The following is a 24,006-nucleotide window of genomic DNA, read 5'->3' as shown; positions in this document are numbered from 1 at the left end:
ACATTCTTTGTAGTGAAATCGCAGGGGATGTAGGCAATTACTGGAGCACGTTTCAGTAATGGTTCAGTTCTGATAAGATCAGGGGAAATTTTAGAAAATTTTAGAGGCATAGAATAGTTGTCATTATTCGATTAGATAAGTATCGGTGTAATCAATTCTTGATCCATGCAAGTGCAGAAAAAGATGCTTTCCTATACAGAAGATGTAAATTCTAATCAGGCCGCGAGGAAGTGCTTCTCCTCGAGACTGCACGGTCGGTGATACCGTTATGCCAGCTGCCGTTCGAAAGTTACACAAGAAGTTATCGTAGCTCGTAACGCGGTAGCTTCCGCACGGCAGGTGCATTCCGCTGTACTGACAATGCAGTGGAAAACGAAAAATGTTCGGCATTCGCGGCGCGTACTGCCACCAAAGTGTCACGGATGGTCCTGGTGGACTGTAAAACGCAGCCGTGCATCGCAACCGCATGCTCGCCGTAATGAAAGTCGCTAATTTTTCCACCGACGTTTCTCCCCTCTGCCGTCTCGCATGTAATGCTAGCGTGAACGGCATCGTTTGAAAGAATGCCCGAGTTTCGCCCGAGACTAGTCGATTCCGTTCAGTTTCCTTCGCTGTGTTGGAAAGGTGCCTCTGTCCATGAGGCGGCGTGACGCGTGTGTGCAAATGCACCTGTTCGAACGGGTGTAGGAGAACGATTAAGCGAATTAAGCAGTGGGTAGGTTTCGCAGGCGAAAAGACTGGGCGCGAGGCTCGTCTGAACTCTCGTTTCTTCTTTTTCTCCCTTTCTCGTGACGTACTCCGTCCAATCGCGAAAGCACCTCTTTCTTCTCGAGAGAAGCGAGCCGGCGAACCATCCAACTCGAACGATTTTCCTTTGTACCGTGAACTGCGCGCCTCTTAATGTCTCCTTTAAGTTTCTCAGGGAATGAAGTGATTTTCAGTCGAACCAGAAGTTTCATTCCTGAGAGGGTGAACCCTGCGACACTTGTGTTGTCGCTGGTCTCTGTTGCTAGGAGGATTTCTTTCACAGTTTGATCGATAGTGAAGACGATTGCTGTATGTACGCTTAAAAAGTAAGGTTTCGTCGAGTGACGTTAGAAAGCGAGTCTGATTACGACCGTGTAAATCTACTTAGAAGGGGAAATCGATAGAAGACGACAGTCAATCCACTTTTCGGTGTGTGAACTGTCGTCACTGTCGTCACTGTCGTCTCGAAGTTGCCGGAGGAAATGCGCGTTTCTCTTTCCTTCGTGGCGTGCTAGAACAAGCAGAGGACTCCTTTCCCGATTCGACGCGAGCGCGTGCCGTAAAAAGGCAGCGTTTGCAGGGGGCTATGGTCGACGATCCCACGGTGCGTTGTACCCTAATAAAGCCACGCTTTCGTATCCGCCTACGCGTCACGATTAACAATTAATGGTCGCCTAACGAATACCAAGCCGAGCAGGAAAGCCGCGTATCACCTGAACGCACGTGCACTCACTCAGTCGAGCCCCAATTATTCCGAGTAACGGACGACCTAGGAACGTGCGACATGCGACAGGCACGCGCATTTTAAAAAGGCCTCGTGACGATACTCGCTCGATAACGCGTCCTTCGAGCAGGTTTAGCTAATTTCCACCTCCTCGAGTTATACTCGTTTCCTCGAGCGTGGAGCTCTTCAGATGTCGAATTTCCTTGCAATTTCACCAGTTCCTTCCTGAATTTCCTTGGTCCATTAATTCTAAACAGAGCGCGCGAAACTTCTTTCGCTCCTCACTCTCTCGCTCTCTCTCTCTCTCTCTCTCTCTCTCTCTCTCTCTCTCTCTCTCTCTCTCTCTCTTGCGTACTCCCACGTTTTCACTGTTCACGTCAGGGACAAAGACTAGATTTCGTGGCGGTGACCGAAAACGAGAGTTCCTCCTCGACGGCAGCCTCTGAACTCGCGAAACAATGCGAAAGTAATTAGATGCCGAGGACAAGCTCCTCGAATATTCGGAAAGTTCAAAGTCGTTTCCGTTTCGAGGAGAAATTCGCGGCCCAGACGGCGCGCATTCGTTTAAACTTTGGATTTATCGGTCCGCGCCTCGGTGGAGTTGTTTTACCCAGTTCACGCCTCGGGGCAGTTCTTTAAACAGGCGGGTCGAACTTTCGTTCTGAAGTTTGTCTCGACAGTGTTTGCGCGTCTGGAACAGCCCAGGAATTGAGATTGTTCGGGATACTTTGCGTAATTCCTGCGTCGCGTTTCGCAACTTCTGAAACGCGAAGCAATTAAGAGTTCGATGCGCTGAGCTGTTTGTCTGACCATGACCGGCCGTTTCCACTGCGGTGAATATGTTGCATAGAAATCTGGATACGATTCGCACAAATTTCGTTTATCAGTTTCTTCACCGAAAAGAAAAAAGGGTGAACGTTCTGGGATCTTAATTGCGTAAAAGTTGTGGGAAAAAATGTGAGATATAGGACCAGCGACTGAAACCGTGGAAGTGGAAAAAGCGCTACGACCACGACCGTTTCTTTCTACTCGATCAAGGATTATCTGAGGCCCGGAGTTAATCGCCGTTCGCCTCGGTGATTTAGAGCCGTGGCGAGCATCGATGGTGCAGCGAACTCGATTTTCTACGCACGCTTCCGCCGGAAGCCGCCACCCTGGAAATTATTCGAGCGTGTTCGATCGGTCGCGTGATCAAGAGCAACGCAACTCTCGTTTCTCTGTTTCCTTCGTTCCGCAGTATTTGCTGCAAACTCCACCATTCTGCTTGTATTCTAATTTTTAATCAACTCTCCTTACATCTCGCTCATTTGTCTCACGAAGATTGCAGTTCTCTAATAAGTCTGACAAGCAGACAATTAACGATATCTCTCCAAGGTTCTTTCTCTCTTTCACCGAGGAAGAATTTTCAACGAACAATCGGCAACTCGAGTGCGTCTTCTTTTTACGAACTCTGAGACCATTACTCGGATAATCTACGGAACAGATCGGCAGTGGATGACGTTGATAGATCGAGAACACCGTCGACTCATTACACTGAATATTCATCAAGGCGAAACCTCTTTGCTCAATGAATTTAAATCGTCCAATCCAGAGACAAAGAGGCAGAGGAATGGAGAGGGACATCAGGAGACGTATTCGTGACTTCCTCGAAATGATTCGTGTCTGAACAGGGATACCGATCTTGACCCGCTCGATGAAAGATCCCTGGGCTTTTAGACCGCGATTCTCTTTTCTCGCTGGCCACGTTAACGGCGCGTCGATGATCGATATTCCGTTCACGTGCCAGTGCAAACAGAAATTCAATCTGATCGCGCCTGCAGCGAATCTTGCCCTCCACTGACCCAGATTATTCTTTCCATCGGCGTACCTATTTTTATTCGGTCGGACGTGTTGTGTTTGGCATTGAACTTGCGTCGCATTAATTAGACGTCCACAACTTTTGCCCGCGGAGAATGTGACCGTATGACTAAAATTACCTGAGACACTTTTACGAGTCAAAAGTTGACTTGAAGTTACGGGAGACGATTGCTCGTAAAACGCGAAAGTATATTTAAATAGCAAGATTCGAATTCGGAACGATAGTTGAGGGTGCAAAATTTTCCGCATTACGATGGAATATCTCAATTTATAGGATGACGGATTTTACGAGAAGCCCTCTGACTAAAGCCACTCCTATAAAAATCGAATACGTGAATAGCATTTCGAACTATCACTGTTTGAGTTGCTCGTAAATCTGTTTTCCGTGGCTGAAGCTGAACAAGTAGCACTCCTCTTTGTTTTTGTTCGACTTCTGGTCTTGGTAATTTAGCAGAAAGGTGAAAAAGGTATCCGAACATTACGGTCGTATTTCAGTGTCAAAAATTGCAGGGCGAAAGGTGCAGGTTTAAAGCAAAAAGCGCGGACAACAAGAGATTTAAGGAAAAACGGCTTCTCGGCTGGATAGCCGCCTCAATTTTCCTCTTTCTTTGGTGTTCAGAAAGCGGACCTGGCCTTCTGACTCGTTCAAAAGAATTTCCGTGCTCGAACCTGATCTCAGAGATCGCTTTTCAGGGATGGCGAGCGACGAATTCCAAAACCATTGAATTTTTTAGAAAATAGGTCTCTTATCGAGAAAAGGGTTTTTCCGAAGAGTGTTAGAAAATAAATATAGGATATTAAGTTACTGGTCTACCTACCTACAATAAAAAAAGATCCAGTAAGAATAAGTATCTAAATCTATATTCATAACAATTCGGGTCAACCATGAATGAGATTAACCGAGTGAAATGTTCGAATCAGAATACAGCGCACGATGTGTCGATAGTAGTCGATAGCTTGTAGGTCGCGTCGAATAGCTTCGGTTCCATTAAAATCCATCCACAGTTTCTTTCACGAATTCTGCCCGAGTCACGACGATTCTTCCGCATTAAAATCCAGCTCATGCTTCAGCGACGTCGAGACATCGCACGATAAGATAATGACATGGTATAATTTCGCACGGTGACAGACTTCGTTCTGCTATTCCACACATCCCTTGAAGATCTAATTTATTATCCTCGCAAGAAGATCCTGCGACTGCTCCCACAAAATTTTGATAAAAGTTTGATCGAGCAATCCAGTGTCGTTAAATGTCGAAAAATTTTATCAAAATTTCGGGGATCGAAGTTGGACTTTGCGAGTCTAAACGAAGAAAACAATGCGTTTAGAAAAGTGACGAGCACGAAGAACGCGGCAAAGGAAAGCAGCCCCAAATGCGCGGCTCGGGAAGGAAGGAGGTGCAGCAAACCACCTGGATCGGCTGCCATCACGGAACGTTGACCTAGTGATCTCGCGTGATTTGATACAAGTGGTAGCAGAGTGGAGGAAAAATGCGAAACGGCGGTCAGCCGCAGCAGACGGCGGTAATGGCGCCGCCACACCTAAACGGCTCCGCGCAATTCGTTTCCGGCGGTTACGTCGGCTACGTGCCACGCCAGTCCTGGGGGCAATTTCAAGGCCCCCAGCATCCCAGGAACACGGCCAGGCCTCTGTCGCATCCGCCTCCGCCACCTTCCAGGCGGGAAAGCCAAAGGCCCTCTGGCAATGGCTCTGCCACCCCTAAGACCACCACTCTTCCGCCCTCCAGACCAGGAACGCACAGGAGCACCACCCCCTCGGTGAGTTTCGACGAGATCTTTTACCCCTTTCAATTTTTCAACATTCCTATCTCGAAGGAAGATGAATCGGTCGTCTTCAGGGATACGTGAAGGTATGAATCTTTAAAACATCGAGTTTTGAGCGAGTCCGATAGTCTAGAGATGCTTCTTCTAGTTTGGAACGATCAGACGTATTTATCTAAAGTACTTGTCTTGATGGTCTCTAAAAAGCCACAATTAAAAAGTCATTCGTCATTGTCAGACCTGTAGTCCGACTTCCCTCAGACCGAGTTTTGGTTACCGTGAGTTGATCGCGTCTGAGAAAAAGTGTGGGAGATAAACAGCAGAGAAAGAGAAAGGCAAGAGGACGGGAATCCTCTTATGCGTCGTGATATCTAGAGAAGTACGTCGTAGAATACCACATGAGGCTTAAAACTGCCCGTGAAGGAATGTCACAAAATCTACCTGGTGTGTCGCTCGTACTCAACAGTCCGTTGACTTGAGAATACACAATCCTAGATTTCAAAGGGATACTGTTTCGACTGTTTTGCGATTCATTGACAAGATGAAGCTTATTTGTCCTGTTTATCAAGCTCGGATAGATCCTTGAGATTGACACCGACACGCACGGCGCGAAACGCGAGGAGAATGCGTGAGGCTGCTCCACCACGCTACAGACAGAGACCAGTTTTCACTGTGAAGCTCACACTTTGCTCAACCCTAGCCCCAGAGGCCCGCAAGCAACCTGAGACACGTCGAGACGCTAGAAAGTGGTCTCGGTGTCGCATTTCGAAGCAATTCGATCGAACGGTCGCAGACAGACTAGTCCAGAATCAAAAAAGAAAAGAAACATTGCCGTGTAATTTGTGGTTGAAAGAAAAACGATACTCGGAATATCAGCAAAGTTATTCGTCTTTCTCGAAGTCGAGGGAGAAAAAATCCTTTCGAGCTGCCACGATCTGCTGGGGCCAGGAATAATCAAACAGGGAAATTTGTTTAAAGTCGTCCGTGGCAGCAGCTCGATCAATTAAAGTCACCGACTGGCGGACAGCAATTATGCTAGGCAGCCGTTTCTTTTTAAGCGTTTTACTGCGCGTAATTGGAAAGCTGGCTTCGACAAAGAGAAGACAACGACAAAAGAACGTCTTATAGAGATTATCCCGGTGCAGCGAGGAAATACCGGTGTAACAGGATTCTCGAGGACCGTAAGATCTTTCGACGAGACGCTGCTGTCTTTTTTTCCTCCCTCTTTCGCATGAGATCGACCGAGGCCAGTGCAAGGTCGACTCTCAGCGGTGCTGGTCCGTTTAGAGTCCTCCAAAAAATTTCATCCAGAAATGCAAAATCTCTATAGCAAGGATTCCAATGTTGCTCGGCTAAGAAGAAAACGAGGTGCAAATACATGAATGTTGTATGTTGCACTAATTATACGATTCCACTGTGAAAATATTTATTCTAGAGGAAACTTGTTTCAAAGACCTCAGCCGAGAGAGAGGCGTCTTTCAATCTTCCGTGTGCAATCGTTACTGCATTCTGGTACTGTACGTGGCTGTCCATATTGTAACGCTGCGCGTCAGCTAGCATACATAAGTAAGCAGCCATGGGTGTGTGTCACACGTAAGTTTCCTTCGAGTGGTATCATTTGAAGCTGACCGAGGATCGTGCGCTGCATTAGAAACCTTGTATTCCGTTAGATCAAAGATTGCCTTTCGACCCGTCAACAGAACGAATGGTCACTCACAATTGCAACGCTGCGTTCACTTTTCTCTATGTATTAACAGCGATACGATCTTCGCTGAAAATCCCCAGATATGTAGCGGAATTATTAAGAAAGAAAATTACGAGGAAATGGTTAAAGAATGAAGTAATAAACGCGGAAGTGACACGTTAGGTGAAATCCAGGTCGGCTTATTAGAAGCAATGCATCATGGAACGCGCAGCTCGGTATTCACTGGGCACAGAAAAATACTTGTTCGACGTCACCGAGATGAATATTCACGCGAGCCCTTTTTCCGCGAAATCGGTTGGTGACGGGAAGAAAAACAGCGGCCGAGAGTGAAATTAAAGCGGGGAAAATATATCTCCGGTGAGGCTTAATGACTTTTCGAAATAGAAAAGCAGCCGCCGTGGTGGCACACCACTGTAAGTTATCACTGGAGTGTGCTCGTGTTCCGTTTTCCGTTTTCCTCGTTCTGGAAAAATTGAACGCGCGGCGGCGCAGACGGCAAAGAATCGCGAGGGATTTCGAGGGAAAGAAGGTCGTTAACGCGCCACGTTTAATTTCGCGAGTAACCAAACGTCGGTTTCCATACAGCTTTGGGGCTTATGAAGGGAGGCCGCGAATGGACGAATATTTCTCGTTTGTGAAATTAGAAACGCATCAGAATTACGCTTTTTAATGAGCATTAGTAGAGCGAGAAGCCGAGGTTTGCCTTCTCGAGCAAAGACAGGCAACGTCTTCCTGATGATTTTCATTTATTTCACAGCAGGCCAAGCACGCCAGCGATTTGTCGGCGCAGATGCGCGAGCGCGCCACTGCCACGCTCGGAATCGCTCGGTCGGGCCCTGAAGTGCCGTTTAAACTTTAATTTCAGCTCCCTCTCGTGCGATGAATTACTCTCGCAGCGAACGAGGTCGAACGACACATGGCGCTAACGCACGCTCGTTGAACTACTTTCGAATTTTGAAGTTTGTCGAGCCGAGAGCTCGGCCAGAATCTTTCTCGACGCCAGCGAAGACGCCGACGACGACCGTTCCCCACGCTCGTAAATTGGATTTTTATGGAAATGCCGTTGTAACGGGCGTGCCAGCGTCGAGGAGCCTTCGACGATTACCTAACGACCCCGTTAGAAAATCGTCTTGGTCCACTTTCGCGCGACGTTCCATACAGCTGTCATCAATTCTTCTAATTATAAACTCCAGTCGGAGATGCGTGACGATTTTGATCGTCCCTTAATCGTTCGAGGCAACGGAGAACCCTACTGTTCGCGACGGATGCATATATTTACGGAACTCGCAGAGGTTTATTAAAGCTCTGGCCGATACTCGGAAAAAAAATCGATTGCCGACAGTCGAGCAAGGACGCGATTAAAAATATGCACCGTGCCTCGTGGCGCGTTGCTCCGTCTGACAAGGAACGGTCCCGATCTCCTCCTCGTCACTTTCTCCTGCTGCCGCTAAAGGTCAGCTCTGGTTTTAGCCAGTGGGATATGTCGTCATTGCATCTCGTTCCATGAGCGGTCATAACCATCGCGACGCTTTGGAAAAGCATTCGCCAGTTTCCACGACTATCTCTCGCGAAATCAGAGCCGAGAATTTCCAGTCTCTACGTGACCCGCCTACGCTCACAATTAACCCTCTGCGCTCGACGAATTTCTTTCCCTGGAAAATACCTTCAACGAAGGAATTTCGCGAGAGGAGGACTTGCGTACGGGGGCCACATAAAGAGACGCCATGCGTCGCAGCTTTTTCTCCGCATTAAGCCGAAGAGACGCAATGGTGGGGCGCAGTTCATTGGGTTTCCTCGCGACGGCTGTTGGTTTCTCCTCCGTATTCGAGGTCTGGTTACACATTGTAATCCCGCGGCGCCGGATTTTGTTTGCTCGTTCTATTATTTCCGGTGTTGACACTGCTGATTGACCCTAGAACACTTGCCGTGTCAGAGTCAAATACAAGCCGGCTTCTGCATACGCTATCGCCTCGTCACACCTTAAACATTAATTTCAAGCAGTCGCGAGTGTTCCAGCGAGTCGAGCTGCGCTTGAAATGCGAGAAACTTGCTCGGAACAGTCCTAAATAATTATCTCGGGAGATAACACAGCTCGTTGCTTACACCTCGGGAGCTGTTTCACTGGTAAATTACATTAACTCCTTGGTGCATTAAAATCGCGTGCCTGGAGGCCGCTGTTTGGATTCTCTAATGAATTACGGCTGTGATTTTTTGCCCCTAACTTGATTAGCTTAATGCGTAAAAGTTGTTGAAGTTACTGCATGCTCAAAGAGTGGCTTATTAACAGGGGAGAAGGCGAAGTCGAGGCTCGATCTCACGCGTTCCCGAGGACGACTTCCTCGGATGTCGCGAAGTGACAAGAACAATGCCTCCCCGTCGCTGAAATAGACCTGTTACGTCGCGAAAGTTTGAAGTAGCGTAAGGAAGTTGGCAAGCTGGCCTCGACAAGTAAACTCGAGGATGTACGCGTACTTATTTGAATCTCTCCCGCCTGCGACGTCGACGCGAAACTAGTCAAGCCACGCCGTTGGTTTCTAAATCACGCGCGTTAATCGACTGCCAGAGCCGTCTCAGCTTGATAGGCTTCTATATCGTGCCTGCCTCGAGTGTACAAATCTTCGAGCCTCGTTCATATTTACTGACCCATCCTTTATCCCCGTCTGTAAAAGTCCAAATTTTGATCTTCGTGAAAGCTGGCCAGCTTGGTCGACGACGTCAGAGAGAGAATGAACGTTGTGCAGTGTTTTATAGGTCACCATGACCGGTAGTGACTTTGCACAATAGGTCCGAGCTGGAAGCATTTTAATTGCTCGATGTGGGTATCGCTGTGTCAATTATATAACATCGGGCAACCATAACTGGGTCTCGACAGTGACGCGAAGCGTATCGCGCAGCCCTTTCAGGTCGAAACTGACGGATAATTCAGTTTCGAAGCGGGAAACTTGTCTATCAAAATTCTGCCTACTCCCACCGACAACAGTAACAGAATCACCGCAAAGTCGCAAACAACGAACACTGATTTCAGCTTCCTCGCTAATTGTCTGACCACGCACTGGCGCAATCTACTTGCCTCACCGTGCCTCACCGCTAACAAACTTCGTGAGTGTAAGAGGACCTCAAATTCAATATACCGCTCCTCTCCTTTTTCAAGAAGCAGCTACTGACGTGAGACAAGTTGATCCTCGTGTTATAGTACAGACAAGAGATAAATTTGTAATTCCTAGATCCGACAACTAGAAGATCTAAGAGCTGCGGAAGGCACTAGACTCGGGGAAGGAAAGGACAGGAAGTGGTTCATCTATTTCCTTAACAAGTTTAAATGTTTTCTCGGTTTCGTGCTTCCTTGAAATTCCCCGACAGAGGAAACAAAGCAAGAAAAAGAACGCGGATAAATGAAGTAACAATCTTGGACTATTGGACGAACTTTATTACTCTCACTCGTGAGCGAGACGTTAAAACTTTTAATTATACTTTTTGTAGACATTTTAATAGCCTGTTAAGAAAGAGCAGAAAATAGTGTAAAGCCTCTCTTTGGTCAACTAATTCCGAGTGAAATCCGGTTCCCTGTTTATTCCTTAATTACGCGGTTATCAGGCACCGGCATCGAGCTAAGATCCGTAGAAAATGAAGAAGAACCGGTGCAGCGGAAGCACCCCGACGCAAGCCGGTGCTCTTCGGTTTCCCTTGTCGGTGTTTTAACCACCTACGTGCCGCTCTCGGTGCCGCTCTCGGTGCCGCTCTCTGTGCCGCTGACACCCGCTAATTATAATTTGTGTCGTGAGTTCCATGCAGTACGCTCGGCAGACAGACGGGAAAAGGGGCAAAGATGTGCCTGGCCGCTTCTCGACTCCATCGCAGCAACATCACACGATGCGATCTCTTTTCTCTCTGCGCACCCACCTTTGTCCCTTTCTCCTTCCCTGTTTTTCATCTTTCTTCTCGACACCCGGAAACGCGAATAACGGGCTGCCCTAATCGTCCTAACGACAGTGGTTCACGCCGAAGAAAAAGAGAAGCGAGACAGCTCGAACTTCCTCAGAACTGTCCTTTCTTTTCCCCTCGCCAGGCATTCTTCTTCTCCTAACTTTGCCTCGCCTGCCAGCCCGCTCTCTGCATCTTTTCTTTTTCAGCCGCCGTTTTCTGGGCCGATTGATTTTGTTGCTAGCCGTACTTCTATCGGGAAACGTGACTAGCAAGGTTAAGCGGCAGTGCTCCAAAGCAGTGAGGAAACATTAAGGACGCTCCATCGAGCTTCGAATGAATTTTCGAAATAATGCTACCAATGCGCCTGTAGAGGATTCAATCGTCCGAGACATTTCTATTTCCGAGAAAAAAATTTGGTCGGTCCGGGAGATGAAAGCTGCGACACGGACGCGTGTTCGTATGCGATTTTTCTCTGCTTTGCAGAATCCTCTTTGGCTGACGTGTATGCGGGCCGCGCGTTGGAAGTCGCGTGAGTAAAAGGCTCGTATCAGAGAGCAGGCAGATTAAAGATAAAATGGGCGGGGCGAGGCGGGGCGAGGGGTTGGAGAGGGATAGCCACTGCAGAGTCGCCGACCGACGAAATGCAGAAAATCTGCTTTGCAAATTTTCTCCTTCGCCCCCTCGGCCTCAGACGCCGACCCGTTCAAGAGTGTCTCAACGCCTCGATGAATTTACGCTGCTATCGATTTTATTCCCGCGCTTTTAGCGCGTTCCTTTCCGTTCGACGACCCATAACTCTGATACCGTGCCCCTCGTTAATTATTTTGTCATCCAAGTGCCCTCGGAAAAATTACAGACGCTCTTCAACGTTAATCTCACGGCGGAAAAATCCAGGAAACATCGTTTGATCTCTCACTTTTGCGCGCAGGAACAGGGAATGACTGTTAATAGCGTAAACGCGATTATGCAATCGCAAAGAGACTTGCCAGCAGGCGGTTGCGTCGAACTTAACGAAGGGGCCGCGTATAAGCGATCGATACATCGTATACTTTTCTCCGCTAGCCGCTATGACGTCAAGTGTCATCAGTTAGAAAGGAGCCAAGGAGAACTGCATTTCTGGCTGGCACAACTGCATGTATTAGCAATCGAAGGCCGCGCTGAAGAAAGTCTCACGTGGATCTCCCCCGTGAATCTCGGATCCTGTCCAGAATGACGCATCACTCAATTTTATCTTAGGGGCGAATTGAATTCGTGACTGTAAGCGAACGAGTAGTGCGAAAAGATGCAAAGAATCTCGTTTGCAAACTTATGAGGCGATCGAACGCTTCCTGCTGCTCACCAAAAGCTTGCCTTTTAAGGTGATGCAACACAACGACAATGTAAATGCACAGAGTTGAAATGTGCTTCGCGTGTAAGCAAAGAGCAATATCGTACCAGCGCAGTTACTACGAATACCCGACTTCTTCCATTTTGCTGAAAGCTCCGTTGCGGGTCTTCGCGAAGTTTGTTAAAAGCCACGATGACACGGCGAGTCGTTAGACGATTTGCTGAAGCCACCGCAATCACAAACTCAGGCTTCCGCGAAGTCTGAGGAAACTTTCACTATTGTGGTCCCGGGCCCCCGCGAAATTTGCCAAAAAGCCGCGGACCAGGGAAAATCCCGGTGAAACTTTTGCCATTGCAGCAACCCTAGAAACCGCTGACATTTGGTTAAGAGAAACAACTCTGTTCTTGTTACAGAAGGTGGACCCCGAGCTGATATTCACGAAACAAGAACGAATAGGAAAGGGCAGTTTCGGCGAGGTATTCAAAGGCATCGACAATAGGACTCAGCAAGTTGTTGCTATCAAGATCATTGATCTCGAAGAGGCGGAAGATGAGATCGAGGACATACAGCAGGAAATCATGGTGCTGTCTCAGTGCGACAGCCCCTACGTCACCAAGTATTATGGATCCTATCTTAAGGTAAGCATTTTATCCTGTTTTTCGTTCTCTCCTCAGATAAGTTTACTATATAAAAAAGAACCGCAAGTAAATTTTTGTAATCGCGAGTAATTCGTAACAGCACCAGTCCTGATGGTTAGGCTCAGTTATTCCAAGCGTGAAAATCACGAGCGAAATTATAAGTTACAGTTGACGACAGATCCGCAAGCCACACCTTTCTCTCGCCGTCTCGAATCGATGAATTTCCACAACATTTTCGCAGATACAACGCGAATGAAACCTCTTCGGTTCACTATTAGGGAGACTCGGACAACACGCCCCCATAATTTTTCATACGCGAAGAATGGGAAGGGCTTGACGGTCGGTTAACCGTCGCTTCCGGCTCGGCAGTGCCGCATAGGTGCTTCCGCTTCCTGCGGGGTCGGCTCAATGTGCTCGCCTGAAAGTATTGTAAAATAAAATCCCATTCAGCGACGTCATTCTAATATTTCACTACGACACTTTGTTTGCGCTTTCAGTCCAGCTTTTTGGCCCGTAGATCATAGAGGGAAAATTAACTCTAGCCTGAATATGTCTGCCAAACTCTGTACTTGCTGATTTCATAACTCTGCAATTGAATAAAAGAATTTGTTTACTTGTAGACTTGAAAAGCAGCACATAATTCGTATTTTTGGGGTTAATTACCGTATAGGTGAATTTAAAGAGCGAAAATGGAAGCAAAGTTCAACTCTGAATTCGCGTATAATTTTGACCGCTTTATGAGCTCGCAAATAGCACTGGCTTTGGAACAATGCAACAAAACGAATAGGTTTATATGCGTCTTGTCTCGCTCGACGCTCGAAACACGACTTTTCACGGTTCACCAAGTTTCTCCGGAGCACAGAGGCCGATGCAAACGCGATCCAGCGACCTTTCTACGGCCACGACCATTTAGGTACCGTTACTCCTGTTATCTTTAGAGGTAGGTTCCTATAGGAGATTGGACAATTTTTCTTCGTCCCTTAAATAAAAATATAGTGTCTCAGAGTAGAAGCTCCCTTCTTCCGGTAACCATAACTTCACTGAAAAGTGACTTGTGGAGGACATACAAGTAGTCGAAGCAGCTGCAGATATTGCAACGCGTACTTTAATGATAGCAATGCGTCAACGATAAATATCCCTGTGATAGGAACATTAGAGTTGGCACCGAGTCCAGTCAGAGCCACAAGAAGCAACCCCTCAAACGAGTCGACTTCGTTTCGGCCACAGAGTTCTTGCGAGCAATATATCTGTGTCCAGGGATCGATATTTGGACTGCGATAGTTACCTAAACGATACCATCTCAGGATTGCATTGTCGAAATTACGATTGGTTACTGCATCCATATTCCAACCGAGTCGTCGACAGTCGGATAGATAACTAACGATCGCTAATGATCGTTTCGCGCGGTCGTTAAGGAAAGTTCTTCGATTCGATATCGGGCGTCGCTTCATTTCATAGGTAATCATCTTAATTTTCCGCCTCCCCAGCCCGGAAGCGGAGAGAATACTGGCTGTGCCCCTGTAATCCATTTCCTCGTGCCCCGAGCCTTACGAGAGAATCGCCTCAATTGTTTCCACCCTTGCATCGCAATTAATGTTCGTCCCACTCGCTACGGACTGCTAGGAATAACGATCGTTTTAGTTCACCGTGTAGCACGATATCTACCTCTAATAAACGCAAATTATGTGGATCCATGCGCATTCGGGGGATGATTGGAGCACGTTTGGACAGTCGTTAAAAACTGTGGATTCGGCAGTTTATCGCGACGAAACAATTCTGTTGATCGCGATGGATTATCACCAACAATCCCCGAATCGCTCGTTCAGCAGACCACGTCGAAGAGATTGCGAGCACTGCGTCAGCCGTGCGTCTTCGATATTGATTTTTCAAGAATCGCAGCGTGCCACGACGGTATAACGGCACTAAACCTATCCATTCGTGTGTTGCGTGCGATTATATCCCACGGCACGCGGCCATTGTGCCGCCATTAATCACAGCCGTGCGCACAAAAGGATCCTCCATCCTCCGCAATCTCGTTCTCGATACCTATTCTCCATCGATGCCACGGAAAGAGCCGCGAGAGAGCGAACAAAAGCACGAGCCTCTTCCGGAGATTTCCTCACGTTCGCCTACGAGATCTCATTTTCCAGCATCCCCCTCTCTCTTGGCCCAAGGACCTATCCTCTACGCTTTTTCACTTTTTATTCGCGCCTCGACGCGCTGCGCTGTCGCGAACAATACGTTCCGATGACACATCCGCGATAATTGTTGGCCCGAAAAGAATGTCGAAAGATGGAACGAGGTGCCTACGCGAACGTCTACGCGCCTGATGTCATCGCGTAACGGCTGTAACTGCTTCTCTCTGGATGTCTCTGCTTCCTTGGCCAGCCTTCCTGCCTCTGGCGATTCTTATTATGTCGATCGGTTCGGTGAACAACAGTTACCGACCTATACAGCCACTCCTTGCTACCGTGATGCTCGATCGACAATTTCCTCTCGTCGTGTTCATTTTTCGCGTATCTGCTGACGCACGAGTTTGCGATTCTTAACATTACGGTACCCAATTAATAAACGTCGATGTCAGACTCTTCAAAATTCCAGTCGACAAATATTTGTTAACATCGCCGTGGCTTTGAGGATGACTAAAGCCAGGTAGCTAGTCGACGCTATTTGACTTTTTCGCTCTTCGCTCCTTTCATAGAGGATAAATAATTGCTCTTGGCTACCGAATGAATAGGAATTAGCTTACGCTTCTTCAGCTCTTACGTATATCTCATGGCTTGTAGATTCTGAAATGGAATCCATCGAAAAAAGTGTCTTAAATCCTCCCAGCAGGGCTCGTAAAATCGGTGAAGCAATCCCAGATATCGGTGTGGGCGAAGCGTAACGAGAGGAAAAGTCTCCATTCTTTTCCTATTCGCGATTGTAACCGAGGCTTTTCCTCGGTGGACTCGCGGACCCGTGACGAGAGCGAGCGCTGTGTCGCGTCTGATTTCGAAATCGCAAATGAGAATGCCTGGGATCTGTATTTTTCTCGGCGCGCGAGAAAAGCGCGAGAGACAGATTTCGACGTAGGTAGGTAGGTCGAGGCAAGCAATAACAGTCATCGTACTTCGACGACACTCCTTAACGTTTCTCAATCCGGATGCATCGCGGATATGATGAAGGCGTTTCGTCGCGATTCTCTTCTCGCTGCCTTCTCGCTGCCTCCTCGCTACCTCCTCGCTTCGCCCTTTCTCTCCCCACAGACGAATTATTATTGTTCCCCGACGCTGGTGTGCGTGAGCCTAGTCCGTGAATGCTGTTCCAACGTTATTCTCCTCTTTTCTGCCCGCCATTATTTAATGCTTTCTCGGTTCCCCTTTGCCGCGAGTAATTACAAACTTTCGAATTGACAGTCGAGCATTTTTTGCGTCTCGAAACGATTCCATTCTTCGCCCTTCCCGTCTGATTCGAAATAATTTCAATTTCTCTCGTTGAGAAATGTGCTTGCGTGTTTCCACATCGATTCGATGGGGAATTCAGTCGATTAGAGGGTAATGTCGAAGCAGCATCCAGGCGTCGCGGATCCTGCGGCATTCCTCCTGAACAGCTTTCTTCCCCATTACGCTCGCTTCATTGTCTCCCGAACAAAAGACGATTCTCCGTGGCGTGCACTTGCAGCGCGCTCAGACGAGAACGGGCATCTCGAATTTTATGAATGAGCAAACCTAATTGGATGCTTATTACCGTTCGGCCTCCGACGTTAAATGGCCCAGCCTCCCGAGGAAATTATGATTCCATCGTCCTTACGTTTTTTAATACCCGATCAAATCGATTGGAAGCGCCAGCTGAGTTCCTGTATTCTTGCGCTTCCGCTTCGAGGGAAATTGGAAAGGGGAAACATTCGCGAATTAATAACTGTAGACTACTCCGCGGGCAGCCTCGAAAAAAAGGTAGCCACGAAGGAGGACAACATTATGTAAGCCGCTATTATTAGCCGGCCAATTTCCTAATGGCTCCGATCTCACGTTCGATGCCGACCCCAGAATAGACGGGTCTCCGCGAGTCGCCTAAACGACGATGAATTTCTTTCTTGCAGCGCCCTCGCGGCCCATGGCTTCCTCATCGTTTCGCTGCAATTACCTCTAATTGATGATCCGCGCTGAAATTGTCCGCTTTCACTCTCGCCCGAGTACCGCCCGATGTCGACAGACCCCGGCGATTAATTCGATGTTTCTCTCCCTCTTTCGACTGCATCCTCTATGCAAAAGCTCCCCTGTGCTTCGTAGCTTCGTAACCACGCGATTAGCGTTGCTCAACCCGTCATTGCAAGCTGAGAAAACCTACGCTTGATCATAGTACAAGTTGAAGTTATGAAGAACAGCTGCTTCGTGAGAACGAGGTGATGACTTGGGCCTAAATTGAGCAGTCGTTTGGAGAGCTGACAAACTACAAATAGGGCCTGATGAGAATCAAATCGGACGGTTTTAGAACGGGTTATAGGGGAGTGTCTCGATTTATCGACATTTAAATCCACGCCTAGAACCGAGGCAGAGGAATGGCCCGTGAAGACGCACAGGATTCGCATATCGTGGGAGTGAAAATTAATTTGGTCGCGTCGTTCATCATTGCCACCGACACGCCTGTTGTTTTGCGAAACGCAAGAGCAAAAGGTCACGCGCTATTAATCACTCATCCGTTTCGTATGCTTTTGCTTCTTCTAGCAAGGGTAGTGCCCAACCTGCACGCTCAATTTCACGTACAATTTGCGGGACCTTATTGTAGACTAAAAAGTATAGAGTTTCGATAAATTAAAAATTCAATTTTTTCAGTTGCTCTATTAAATAATAATTTCTTAGTTGGGATTAAATTGTCCTCTGCGCTTTGAAAGTTTAATAGTATTTATATGAGGTACCCTCTTGGCGCAGAGGCGTTGAAGTCTGAGAATTCCAGAGTCAGCGACTGAATTTCTCGAGCTACATTAGAGTCTGAAGCCTTACCTCAGTGGAGAGAGTAGAATCAAAGAAAGTACTGGGAAAAGACTTGGTGAACGGAGCGCTCTTTTCAAGAGACCTTTTTAACGTTTCATTGGAAGTATAGAGGATCGATAGTCTTCTCAAAGAAACTGTGCACTCGTATTTCCATCAAAAACTCTAATATTTTATTTGCATCGAACACTCCACTACTTTCCTCAAGTTAAAACACTGAAACTTTAACACGAAATGTCACTCCAGAAAATCGACGATACATTATAGGTAGACTATTACAGAAGAATTACGGAAACTTAGGCCTTGAAGGTTCATTCATTTCTCACGAACTACTTATTTTTATTCGCTGGGTATTCAACACTCCTCGAGGACGTCTGAATGCGAAGATTCCGGACGTGGCATGCTTGTGACGCGCTGTTTTTAGCGCGAGACAACATTCATTAAACTGAAAAGCATTTTTCTCCACCTTCATTCAACAGCCATCCCTTCGCACAAGATAAAAGAATCGCGAGAACAACTGCCTGGAGTGAAAGCGCTAAACAAAAATACCAGAGACAGTGATAGGGATTAACGTCGTATTTTGTATTAATCACTCTCACGCCGGGTTATCAGGCTTCTTTTATCGCGCCTCTCTGCCTGTGAAATGCTATTAAAATACATCTCAACAGGCCGCCAGATTCCTGAGTATCGATTGCTTGACATCGTTTCCAATCAAAACACGCCTTTCTACCTCGAAAGCGGCCTCCAATCCCCGACACCTTTACTAATTAATTCACCACATCTCTTCCTGTTCCTTAATTAGAAACATCTCGTGGCGTTCGCAAATTCAGAAGAGACCGCATTCTTTCTCTGCGTGGAAAAAAGATTGGAAAAGCTGATTTTTACATACATTTCCTCTTAACTGAGGCACGCGCGACACTCGAGCGAATTCCTTCAGCGTGTAAAAAGAGCAAGAACATTGAGCTGGCTAAGTGAAATCCAAGAAGAGCATCCTAACGCGTTCCCATCGTAGTTCGCGTTTATTCTATCCACCCCTTTTCGGTTCTCGAAACGAAGGGAGACGAAAGAAGTGTCTGTCGGATAGGGGAATGATTTAGCAACCCTCGGTTGCATCTGCAGAAGTGGCCTGGTTGAAAACCGGGTTGAACGAACCCTCGCGAACCTGGCCACCTACGTCGCTGTGGATCTACATGAGAATAAACGCAGCCGACCCGCATTGCGTCTTTTGACTGTAGGACGATGACAAATGATGTCATTTTATGGACAACCATACACGATCATCCTATGTTGGGAAGGTGGAGCGCTAGTAGAAAAGTAAGCACCCTGTTATAGCGACGGAATCGATAAGGGTGTCACCTGCCAACATGTGTAAACAAATGACTCTCCCTAATCTCTGCATATCCATAGATATCACTCCATATATAGGTTAACAGGAAGTCATGCATGTTTATATCATCGATTCCATGCGAGAGTCTTCCCCTATCTCACCTTTGCTTCACTTTTCGCGATTTTCACCGCGAGTATTTTAGGATATCCATTTTCTCGCATCTAAACGTACCACCCCATGTTGGCCACACCAAACTTATAACCAATAAAAGTGTCGATCACTATAAACCTGGCATGGCGTCTTTTAGGATGGATGAGATATGATCAAATGGTCTTCAGTCTTTCTCAGACATTTCCGTGCTGCTCTAGTCGCTTCTTTCGCTTGATTTACTGCCTACATATTTTCCTCTGAGGGAGAGTTAAGATTGTCCAATGTATTTTAATGCTATTTTTATAAACTTTAACTGTACCTATTACTGTAGGCAGAACGTTTAAATAACTTTTTAATGGAACTTGTCAATAGTAGTCACGTATATTAAGACGGGTCAGTTAAGACATTTCGGGAATTTGAGGTACTCGATCGTATTGGCATTTAAAATATTCAAGGTAATATTTCTGTTCCATTTGCTACCGTAGTTACAATTCACAGGGAATTTAAATAGTCTATCCATAAAAGGATAAATTGATCCATCCAAGCTACCATTTTTATGTCTCATCCGCGTGGTTATCAGTTTAACACTTGCTTAGTGATTCTTTCACAAGCTGGTGACCAAAGAGCGCGAATCTTGAACATCCTTGTGCGCGCCATTGATTAATCTGTCGGTTGCCGAACAGTCAATTATCGGATAATCAATGAATCACTCTTAGACCTGTGCGTAAGGCTGAGAGCACAATGATTGAACATCGATATTGGATATAATTATCGGAGAAGGTGCGGTTTACGTTGGCACAGGCACTGGAGTAACAAAGATGGATGTTGGCACTGAGGACATTTCATTAATAGGAAACGTAATTTGCGGAAATTTGCTGAACTTATTAACTTTCTCTATTTTTATTTATTAGGTGCTAGAGAATCTAGATATTTCCTACATACCCCCATCTTAAAATTCATTTCAACTTAAAATTAAACGTAGGTTCGTAATTTTCGGAAAAGTCTATTTTCGCTAATTGGCTTCGGCCCCAGATTCTTCATCTTCATTAGTAAATTTGGAGACGAAGTTTTATTTGGCAACGAATGAGCTACAAGATTCGCGAGCAAGGGGGAGGCAGAGGGAAGATAGAAAAAGATTGGCTAACAGTTTCTAGGAACCGAAACAAGAGCAAAGTTTCCAGGCACAAAGCTCCCTGCGTAATGTTACGTATAGCGTTGAATCTTTTTGTTTGCAGGGAACGAAGCTATGGATTATTATGGAGTACTTGGGTGGCGGCTCGGCCCTGGACTTGATGAAGGCCGGTAGCTTCGAGGAAATGCACATCGCAGTGATATTGCGCGAGGTGCTCAAAGGGTTAGATTATCTTCACAGCGAACGAAAGCTCCATCGCGATATTAAAGGTGCGTCTGCCATAAAGAGATAAACGAAAAAAAACTAATATGCTATTAATCCCCCTAATGAACATAATTTGCATGACGCAAATGAAACATCCACTGTCGCAACGAGAAAAATATCTTTGTCTATAATATTCTTCATACTACTTGTGAAATTAGTTCCAGTGAGGGAACTGCTTGTTAACCATTGTTTTCTTTATTCCAAAGCTGCGAATGTTCTGTTGAGCGAGATGGGCGATGTCAAGTTAGCCGATTTCGGCGTCGCTGGACAGTTAACCAACACGACCAGCAAACGAAACACTTTCGTCGGAACGCCGTTCTGGATGGCACCGGAAGTAATCAAACAGTCCGCCTACGATTCAAAGGTAATTGCGTGGATCCTACGAGAACGTAGTTCTTTGCATACACCCCTCATACTTTCGGGACCAATATTTACAGACGTAAATTTCAAGCCGTATAACCCCAAAGAAGTTTACAATAAAAAAGGGAAGTGAAAAAGGGAAACTAGAGTGGGGCTTATGTTTACCTAAAAAGCAACTTTTAGCTGTGTTTAGTCCACTTGAAAATTCTCCTGAGTAGTTTCTGGAAGGCACGACGAGCGGTCACGTTCTCATTAGCGTTTCATTAGCACCTGGCGGGTGGTAAAGCGAAAATCTTATGTTCCGCAGGCTGACATTTGGTCGCTGGGCATCACGGCGATCGAACTGGCAAAGGGAGAACCTCCGAACAGCGAACTGCATCCCATGAGGGTCCTGTTCCTCATACCGAAGAACAATCCCCCGCAGCTAACCGGAAATTACACGAAACAGTTCAAAGAGTTCGTCGAGGCCTGCCTGAACAAGGATCCTGAAAACGTGAGTTTGGTCTTCGGGCGAGACAGCTCGACAGTTTGTGCTCGTATGGCGCTGCTAATTTCCGTCTTGTCTTGTAGTCGGAAAAATCGTTAGTCTACTTTTATCTCATAATGTCTATCTCGGGATTCCTCGGAGATCTTCGCTGGAAATAGTTACGCTCGATAACTTCATTCTTGCTTGTTACACTGTGGTACTGTTGTCCCTCTTCTTGAAGAGAAAAATAATTGTTCCTTTTTGTGGGTGTTTCAGAGGCCAACGGCAAAAGAGCTATTGAAGTTCCAGTTCATCAGGAAGGCGAAGAAGAACTCTTACCTTGTCGACCTCATAGACCGGTATAAAAAGTGGAAGTCACAGCGCAGCGAGGAATCCGAGACAGAGAGCGAAAATTCAGACTCGTGAGTATCGACGTGTATTTCAGTCGCTGAGATTACATGCCATCTCGATTCAAATATTAAAGTACTTGAAAAGTTATGATCTTTAAATGGTTTACTCATTCCATTGCAGAGAGGAATCGAAGCAGGATAGTGACATGGACGAGCCATGGATAATGACCGTGAAGGGTCCACACGGGGTTAAAGGTTCAGTGATGCCCATGCTACCACTAGATGAGCAGCCAGCCTCGTTGACCTTGACACATACACCGAATCACAGATGCTCCAATCACAATCAACAGACGAAGCCACACGCGAACGGGGCCTCGAGGTCTCCACCCAAGGATTCCACGTTGAATCATTACAGGAGCGAATCGAGGGACTCGGTGCGCGATGGCCAAGCGAAGCACACGCCGGTAAGCTCTCATGAAATCTCAATTAAACGTCTGAAGCACCGCCACGGGAATTACAGAGCTTCAAAGAGAACGATATAGTCGGGCATGATGATGTTCAAGCTGAACATTGTAGGAATTTTGAAATAATATTCTCATTTCTTAAATAAAAACGAGGTCACTACGGAACTATGATCGTTTTTAATATCGTAGGAATTTAATCGCGTTTTCCAGTCCCGACCACACGAAGCTGCGCCGCCCCCGCCAGTGGACACACGAGAGAAGCGGGGGGAGGATCGCGATTACAGAGACTTTAATCGGGATTCCTCGCTGAGAGAGCTGAAGGATATGCGCGATACCAGGGATAGCAGAGATAGAGAAAGAGAGAGGGAGAGCCGAGATAGGGATAGGGAAAGTCGAGAGAGGGACTTCAACTCGAAAGAGAAGAGGAGTAGTAAAATAGACGTACCTGTCGTACCTATGGTGGACCATAGGCCCGGTGAAGACAAACAGAGACCGAGGAGTTCGCAAGAGTTGAAACATCCACGAAGCGCAGTTCTTTCTACTGTCGTTTTACCTATCTTTGCTGAGGTGAATATTTTGACGGTAAAAGTGTACTTGCTCAGAAGAATGTAGACCTTACGACACCGATGAAACTTACCGGTTGTCTTCTTTATTTGTCGCAGCTTCGACGGAAGCACCTGTATTCGTCACGAGACAATAATGGCGAGGGCGGAAGCGGCATTGGCAAGAACGATGGTGCGATAGAGGAATTACGCATCGCGTTTGAGACAGCGGAACGCACTTCGCCAGGAATGACCGAGGCACTCATCAGGGAACTTCTTGAGTCCTTACTTCCTGCCAATCACTCGGAAGCTCGTTTATCTATGTTGATGGACAAGGTTACTCTGAGGTAACAATTAAATTCATCTTACCTTTGTAATTTCCTTGCGTCATGGCTGATCTCATTGGTCCTTCGTTCGCGGAAACGTTCCAATCTCTTGTGTTTCTCACCTTTCTCTTGCTCACCTTCTCTTAATTTTAGTTTTACTCACCCTTTTCAGATCGATATCATGCTTATTCCTCGTGCAATAACATTCTGCTTATTCTAAGTCGTTCGTAGAAGTATGAATTTCTACTTTTTTCCAGGGATACGTAGGGACGCAAGAGGGCAAGGGTTCGCAAGAGATTGTGGTCCGAAAACATCCTGACATTGTAACTACTCGTTATTTCTCGTTTAACAAATTTATTATTTACGTATGAGGCAGTACGTTGTCGATGAGTGCCGGCTCCGTACGCGAAGGGAAGGGTAGAAGGAGAACGTCTCTGCGACGACTCGGACACTTTCTCTCCTTTCCCTAGTTTGTAGGGACTAGAGCGACGGCTAAACTCGTCAGTTTCATTTTATGCCCTGTCTCCTTTTTCCGATACAGCGCAAAGTGCTCGTAGAGACGAAATCACGGCGGCACTTTGCTCGCGGTTTTATTTGACGCTGATTTTACCTCAGAAGCGATATATCGATTTTCTCCGTTCTAAAGAGAACAAATTATAGATCTATCTGCTAGAGTAAAATGTTATACCATCCAAACACCCCCGCACGAGGGTGACAGTTACCGTTAACTCCTTAAAAAACATTAGTTTTCCGATCGTTAAAAGGCTAGTATTTGGGAAATTAAGAAATAAAAAAGCGCAAAATGTAGGAGATAGTTGAGAAATATTTTTGCAAATCATGCAGCCACCCGTTCAGAATTCTTTGTACGTTCTTCGTGTTCGGTATCAACGCAACCTCGAAGAGTGGATGAATATAGCGTTAGGCTTGGCCGATGTCTGATGGATAGAAGAAA

General features: G+C 46.5%; 1 protein-coding gene across 3 annotated transcripts in view; it reads left to right on the top strand.

Annotated features, from left to right (window-relative positions):
• The window catches only part of Gckiii (Germinal centre kinase III), a 49,625-nt gene extending 25,761 nt beyond the window's left edge, over window positions 1-23,864 (top strand). Inside the window, exons 2-11 of one of the 3 annotated variants that reach the window (XM_076385112.1) lie at window positions 4,657-5,106; window positions 12,479-12,703; window positions 20,386-20,551; window positions 20,753-20,910; window positions 21,214-21,399; window positions 21,649-21,794; window positions 21,904-22,186; window positions 22,376-22,753; window positions 22,849-23,075; window positions 23,312-23,864. In XM_076385112.1, the coding sequence (XP_076241227.1) occupies window positions 4,819-5,106; window positions 12,479-12,703; window positions 20,386-20,551; window positions 20,753-20,910; window positions 21,214-21,399; window positions 21,649-21,794; window positions 21,904-22,186; window positions 22,376-22,753; window positions 22,849-23,075; window positions 23,312-23,321 (2,067 nt within the window). In that variant the 5' untranslated portion in view covers window positions 4,657-4,818 and the 3' untranslated portion in view covers window positions 23,322-23,864. The remainder of the gene's footprint in view (window positions 1-4,656; window positions 5,107-12,478; window positions 12,704-20,385; window positions 20,552-20,752; window positions 20,911-21,213; window positions 21,400-21,648; window positions 21,795-21,903; window positions 22,187-22,375; window positions 22,754-22,848; window positions 23,076-23,311) is intronic. The other 2 variants (XM_076385113.1, XM_076385114.1) reach the window with 2 other exon arrangements.
• The last annotated feature ends 142 nt before the right edge of the window (window positions 23,865-24,006 follow it).

This window comes from Calliopsis andreniformis, chromosome 9, assembly GCF_051401765.1.
Source record: "Calliopsis andreniformis isolate RMS-2024a chromosome 9, iyCalAndr_principal, whole genome shotgun sequence".
Classification (NCBI taxonomy): Eukaryota; Metazoa; Arthropoda; class Insecta; order Hymenoptera; family Andrenidae; genus Calliopsis; species Calliopsis andreniformis.
The sequence above is the reverse complement of the archived record's forward strand: the minus strand, read 5'-3'. Positions and strand labels throughout refer to the sequence as shown.